General features: G+C 41.2%; 1 protein-coding gene across 1 annotated transcript; it reads right to left on the bottom strand.

The window, feature by feature from the left end:
- Window positions 1-335: 335 nt before the first annotated feature.
- On the bottom strand, window positions 336-4,768 carry LOC131478751 (histone-lysine N-methyltransferase PRDM7-like; the record flags this gene model as incomplete). The annotated part of the gene is given in 5 exon segments (XM_058659319.1): window positions 336-483; window positions 3,445-3,512; window positions 4,216-4,352; window positions 4,355-4,486; window positions 4,696-4,768. Coding segments are annotated over 5 exon segments (558 nt in total), but the record flags the coding sequence as incomplete, so codon positions are not given.
- Between the last annotated feature and the right edge of the window lie 2,341 nt (window positions 4,769-7,109).

A 7,109-nucleotide genomic window follows, 5' to 3' on the forward strand; every position in this document is an offset into this window, starting at 1 on the left:
ATCCATAGGATGCCATACTATGCCCTAGTGCAGCTTTTGGGGAATAAAACAGTAGGTGGTGATCTCTCCTTTCTATCTCTCTCTATCTCTGTGCTTGAGTCTCTTATAACTCTTCCTTTCATTTGATAAGTAAGTCTTTGTTTTTGCTAAATGGAAATCACATTTGAATTGAACTTTGGCAGCACTTACAATACATTTGACTCCTTAGAGTTGAATCACAAACATTCCCAAGGGGACTCCTTTGCTTATTTCAACACAACAGTGCTACTTACCTCTCACTGTTGTGAGCTCTTTCTTTTTCTTCCCTTCTTTTTCTTCTCGTTGCTTCCCTTGATACCCAGCTTCTGGCCATACTCATCCCCATACCATATTAGCAGCTCACAGCCTGGTTTGATGACCTGGCAGGTGCGGTAAAATATCTGCCTGTGGTACTGGAAGGCCACCAAATTCTGCTCCTCATCATTGCGGGCACAGTTCACATACCTGGGGTGGAGATAAATCCTGAGTTTGCATGCTCTGTCACGTTCACATCTCATGTGTTCTGTAATATCCTCCATCCTGCTTGAATCCCAATTCTGCAAGAGCTCTCCCTGCAAACATATACCTCTCTCATGAGATCACTGAATTCCCAGGTACAAGTTGTAGATACAGTGTTCATTGTGATAAGTATGCTTTCTTCCTTCCTTCCTCACTAGTCATCCTCAAAACCCAAGCCGACCTTACTCCCACCTTGACTGCCATGAAGCACACAGAGTTTCCCTAAACTCCAAATTTCATTCAGTTTTCTGCTACAGAATTGGATGAGTGGACACACTCCTTACATCTAGCTTTCCACACATGCTCCACACCTCAGCTTTCCCAAAGGCAATCCTTTGGAGTCCTTTCTCTTGGATCTTTCTCCTGGATTTTGGGAGTCCAAGATCCAGATCCAGAAATGTAGAGGAGTCTTCATTGTTTCTTATCCTCTCACAGAACTGCTCACAGAAACCCTTGTCCAGATGCAGCTTTCTTCTCTCATCCACATCCCAGGTTTGATTTTGTTTTGCTTAATTGATAAAGTTTAGTATTTTATTTTTATTTTTATTTGAGAAGCAGAGAAGCATAGAGCACAAGGGGCAAAAGACAGAGATGCCAGGAGAACGGGTGGAATGGGGACACAGAAAGGACACAGTGGCAGCAGGAGCTTCAAACAGGTCTTCCATGTGGGCACAGAGGTCAAAGATTGAGGACATTCTCCAAAACTTCCCTGGATGCATGGGGAAGCCACTGGTTTGGCAGAAAAGCAACCAGTACTTGGAATGCAGGCTTCACAGTCACTGCCTTAGCCCACTGCATGACAATGCCTGTCCCCAGAACCCGGCTGTTTCCTCTTTTTTTTTTCTGTCTTTCACTGTCTCATCGATTGAAGGTCTTATGTCTGAAGTTGTTCTGACATTGTATAATTGTCAAACGACTAAGAAACATTACTGCCAGGGACCAATTTTATGGAATCTCCATGTATTTATGGAAATTTTTGACACTGGAAGGGCTTAATCAATGCTAATTAGAGAAAGAGTGAGTCTAATGGCCCCAGTGGATCTAGATTCCAGAGGCCCATCTTTGTGTTCTGTTTATTAAGCATAGTGATTTATGATATGGTAAGAAAGCAAGAATTAATAGCATCAAAGATGAAAAAGGCAACATAACAACAGACACCACAACCATTAAGGAAATAATTAGAAATTACTACAAAGCACTATACTCCAACAAATCAGAAGACCAACAAGAAATGGAAAAGTTCTTAGGCTCACACCACCTGCCAAAACTTAGCCCAGGGGCAACAAACAAACTGAACAAACCCATAACTGAAGCAGAGATTGAATCAGTGATTAAAGATCTCCCATCAAAGAAAAGCCAGGCCCTGACGAAAACGCTACAGAATTCTACAAAACATTCCAAACAGAATAACCCCAATCCTCTACAAACTCTTCAAAACAATAGAAAAGGAAGCAACCCTGACAAACTCGTTCTATGAAGTCAACATTATCTTAATCCGAAAACCAGACAGAAAACCAACAGAGAAAGAAAACTACAGACCTATCTCTTTGATGAATATTGATGCTAAGATTCTCAACAAAATCCTAGAAAATAGAATTCAAAAACACATCGGACAGATCATTCATTCAGATTAGGTAGGACTCATCTCTGGAATGCAGGGATGGTTCAACATCCGGAAATCCATATATGTGATACACCACATCCAAAAACTGAAAAACAAATATCAATAGACGCAGAAAAAGCTTTCGACATAATCCAACACCACTTCCTGCTAAAAACCCTAACCAAGGTAGTCATTGATGGAATAAACCACAACATAATCAAAGCAATATCTGAAAAACACAACGCCAGCATCATACTGAATGGAGAAATACTGGAACCCTTCCCATTGAGATCTGGAACAAGACAGGGATGTTCACTTCCTCCAATACTATTCAACATTGTCTTAGAGGTACTCGCTGAGGCCATAAGACAAGAAAAAGCAATCAGAGGAATCCAAATGGGAAACAAGTCAAGCTCTCACTGTACCCTCTCACCATACACTAAGATCAAATCTAAATGGATAACAGATCTAAACCTACATCAAGAAACCTTCAAACCTTTGGAAGAAAAGGTTGGAAATACTCTGCAAGATCTGGGGGTAGGTCCATACTTCCTAAAAAGGACACCAAAGGCAATAGCAACCAAGACCAGAATAAACAAATGGGATTTCATCAAACTAAGAAGCTTCTGTACAGCAGGGAAATAATCAACAAAGTAACAAAGTAACCCACAGAATAGGATAAGATATTTACGCACTACATAGGTGATAGGATACACAAAGAGCTACAAAACAACCAAAATGTCAAAACAAACAAGCCACTCAAGAAATGGGCATGGGAAATGGGCAGACACTTCACAAAAGAACAAACCCAACTGGCAAATAAACATACGAAAAAATGCTTAAGTTCCCTGGCTTTTAATTGATTGGGATGATACTCTGCTGGCTCTGCCTTCCGTCCAGAGAGGATATACCTAAGAAGCCGTTGAACTTGACTGGACAATAAGATGCGGGTTTCTATGTTTGGTATATGCTTGCAATGGAGGAATCTCAACTGAACTTGAACTGTGGTTATGCAAAATGTGGAGGAATCCACTATGGTGGAAGGGTTTGGGGAGGAGTGGGGAGAATCCAAGTACCTATGAAACTGTGTCACATAACGCAATGTAATTAATGAATAAAAAAAAGAAATAGTATTTATATAGAATATGCTTTTAGAAACAGGTCATGACATTCACAGGTCATTAGAATAAACATGAAAGAGGACATATGATGCAAAATTCACGGAGGAAAGTAAAGGAGAAAGGAAAGTGATCTTGTCTTGGAGAGAAATATCCTGTGTAGTTGTAACATGCCATGGCTCTTACCTCATCCAGTTGGCCAAAGAAGTATCCTTTCCATCCACATACTCATAGCTGTTCCTGCCCTTGGCTATCTGAGTTTCAAACAAATAGGTTAATACATTTCTGAAATGGGTGTAGTTCAGCAGAATTATTAACAACTCTATCCTCATGTTCTGAGACATTACGTGACTCCAACACATGTTGAGACTTTACATAGTGTTGGAAAACATTTATTCTGGTTTATTTCCCTACAGTAGAAACCCATAGAGGAGAATGCCACTGCTTTATTTTTAACAGCCCAGTGATTTTCTCTAGGCTAATATTTATTTATTTTTTGGAATTATTTATTTTTATTACAAAGTCAGATGTACAGAGAAGAGGAGACAGAGAGAGAGATTGGAAGATCTACCATCTGATGAGCCACTCCCCCAACTAACCACAACAGCCGGTACTGTGCCGATCCGAAGCTGGGAACCAGGAAACTCTTTGGGGTCTCCCAAGCAGATGCAGGGTGCCAAGACGTGGGTTGTCCTCAACTGCTATCCTAGGCCACAAGCAGGGAGCTGGATGGCAAGTGGAACTGGTGGGATTAGAAAGAGTGCCCAGTTTTGATCCCAGCAGGTTCAAAGTGAGGACTTTAGCCACAAGGCCACGACGCCGAGCCCTATGCTAATCTTTACAGCCTGGCTGATCATGTTGGCTCAACTCATGCCATAATGTGTAGAAGGACACATGAACCAGTCTCATGCTAGGCAGGTGAAAAGCCATCAGACTGGAAAGGGATGTGCTTCTTACCTGCCAGCTGTACCCATTGTCAGCTTCCTCTTCCACTTCTGTGATCTTGCCCTCAAAAGGACCAAAGTGCAGCCCCAAAGGCAGATCAGATGCTTCATTAAATACTCCAAGCCCAGCTTCCGGAATGCTCGATGGGCCATTCGAAGTCCAGTGGGCACACTGAGGAGAGCACGACTAGGATGTCCCTTTTCCACTGGATTGTCCTTTAGAAACACGGGGGGTCCATGAGCAGCACAGCTCTTCAGGAAGCAGATCTGACACTTCTCACAATCTGGAGATGAGAGTGGAAGGGATGAGGAACATATATCAAACGTTGCTGGCTATAGAGAGCATCAGAAGCAGCCAAGTGCTCACATCACTCAGTCTCAGTCTTGCACCCCACGTTACCAGAAGACAGAATGATGTAAGACCAAATTACAAGTGGAATTTCAATTCAGATTATGGGATTTTTCTTTGTGGATGTGCCAAAGGGTCACTTACACAGGTAGTCATCATCCTCAGTCTCACTGAACTCTTTGTATGTCTGACCCTTTCTTCCTTTCAAGTTGTACATCTGAAATTCTTCATTCCCATCCTTTCTTCTGAATTCTGAGATGGAGAGACTAAGTCAGTGAAGTTACCAGTTCTTTTGGGTTTAATGTTTCAAATAAAATAAAGGGCTTTCAAGACAAGGAAAAACTGCATGGACATTTGTTTTTCATTACAATCTCTGGTTTTAATTCATTTCCCCTGAAGTTTGAATATCTGTTTATTTAAACAGCAAAGAAAGACACATCTAGAGATTGACACAGCAGTTGAGAGAATCAGAGCATACAGAAGGCAGAGAGAGGTGGGTAGGTTCACTTTTTGAGTAACCTGGATAGCACCCAAATCAGTCTCAGATCAGAAAGCTTTATTCAGTTTTCCCAGGGGGTTGTAAGACCTCAATCACTTATCACCTCACCAAGTGTTACTAAGTTGTGTATCAACAGTTTGCTAGAGTCAGAGATAGGGTCAGTTCTGGAACTCAAGCACTCTGCCATGGGAAACAGGCATATTAACTAATATCTTCACTCCTAGAACAACTGACTTCCTCTCCATGAAGTGTCTGCATATAGGCTAAGTAACCTGATCCCACCTTGTTTTTTTTAGATCATCCCCAAAGAGCTTAAAATGTAATCATGCTTCTAGAGGCTCTATTTTGTGTTGAGTGTGACCCAAGCATGCAATTGCATCCCTCACAGCTTGACCATCCTCATCAAGCTTCACCTTCCTTGGGCTTCCTAGTGGGCCTAGAGAGACAGCTCCTGAAATTATTTTCTTACCAAGTTTTTGTGTAGAGTGTTGTCCTGAGCTGTTTGATTCCTTAGGATGGAACACTGCTTTCCAGCCCTTCTTTGAGCGTTGCGTTTAGTAAATTTGCTGTTCCTGATGATTCCTTCGTACTGATTTCATTATGTAAAGGCCCGCTGGACTTTCCCTTTAATGAGAAAGTAACATTTTTTTAAAACTCACTTTTCAGTGCATTTGTCCTTTGGGATTGCAAAGTGTTTTCAGGTACATGGCATTCTTTAAAGTATCAGCAAACATAGGAACATATGAGGTGATTGAATACTGAAGGGAAAAGCACTGTCTATGTTTTAGTGTATTTGGGGATAGATCACATCATTTGAGCCTGTTTCTCTCTAGATGGTTTTCAATTTCCTCTGCACAAATGAAAGTGGAAAAGGGGAGAACATTTAGAAAGATAATCTGGAGGACAATATTTGTGAAAGCAGGTTGGTAGGGCTTCTTTAGGAAAGTATGTCTTATCAACCTGTGGACCGTGAAGGAAAAATATAGGAAAGCACAGACAGGATGAAATACAACTGGAGAATTTGGTGGCATACATGAGGTTAGAAAGAGGTGAAATCAGATGATTGTTTAAAAAGTAAGATGGTGATAAAAGCTGAAAATGACAATATCCTGAGCATAATTGATTTGAGGATTGGATAAGCTGGTGCCTATATCAATTGGCTTGAACCCAGGTGTACTGTTAGATACTCTCCACAGCTACTCTTGCTGACCTGTAAATTGGCATACGTGTAGCTAAAGTTCATTTTGAGATATTACATACTCATTAATTTGATTTAGTAATATCTATAGTGCTACGACCAGTTTACCATGTTTTTATAGCTGAAACCCAAGTCATACATACATATATCATACTTATGATATATATATAGCAGATATGTATAAGATATATATATCTTTAGAATTCCTTGGACTTGCTTTTCTGTTTTATCAGAAAATGCTGAATGAATTTTCCAGAAAATTTGGGGAAGTTCTTCATGACCCAAACTCTGCCAAAATTTTGGAGAAATATTTGTAATCAACTGGACACTCAAAAGTCACGTTGTATTGTCGAAGCAACAGGAAACAAAAATAATTGCAAACATTGGAAGGACTGCGTACTTAGTACCCAGAGAAAGAGGAGGTTGTTTTGTCCTACAAGCATGAGGACATGAGTTCAAGATACAATTCTGTTTAGTGTATGAGTGAACACAGAGGGAAGTTTAAGTTACTGCCTGTTTGATACATTCTCAGCATCAAAGCCTGGAGTCTTCATGCTTGGAGGTTCTCTCTCTCTCTCTCCAGTAAGATTTCATGTTAATTCGTAAGGAACATTTCCAGAGGGAAAGAGAGACAACTATTATCAGTCCACTGGATCATTCCAAAGTCACGGCAACAGCCAGAGCCTGGCTGATCTGAAGCCCAGAACCAGGAGCCTCCTCCAGGTCTCCCAACGTGATGCCATGGTCCCAAGGCTTTGGGCCATCCTTCACTGCTTTCCCAGGCCATCAGCAGGGAACTGGATGGGAAGTGGAACAGCTGGGAAATGGACTGGCTTCCACATGGGACCTTGGAGTGTGCAA

Source organism: Ochotona princeps, chromosome Y (genome assembly GCF_030435755.1).
Source record: "Ochotona princeps isolate mOchPri1 chromosome Y, mOchPri1.hap1, whole genome shotgun sequence".
NCBI lineage: Eukaryota > Metazoa > Chordata > Mammalia > Lagomorpha > Ochotonidae > Ochotona > Ochotona princeps.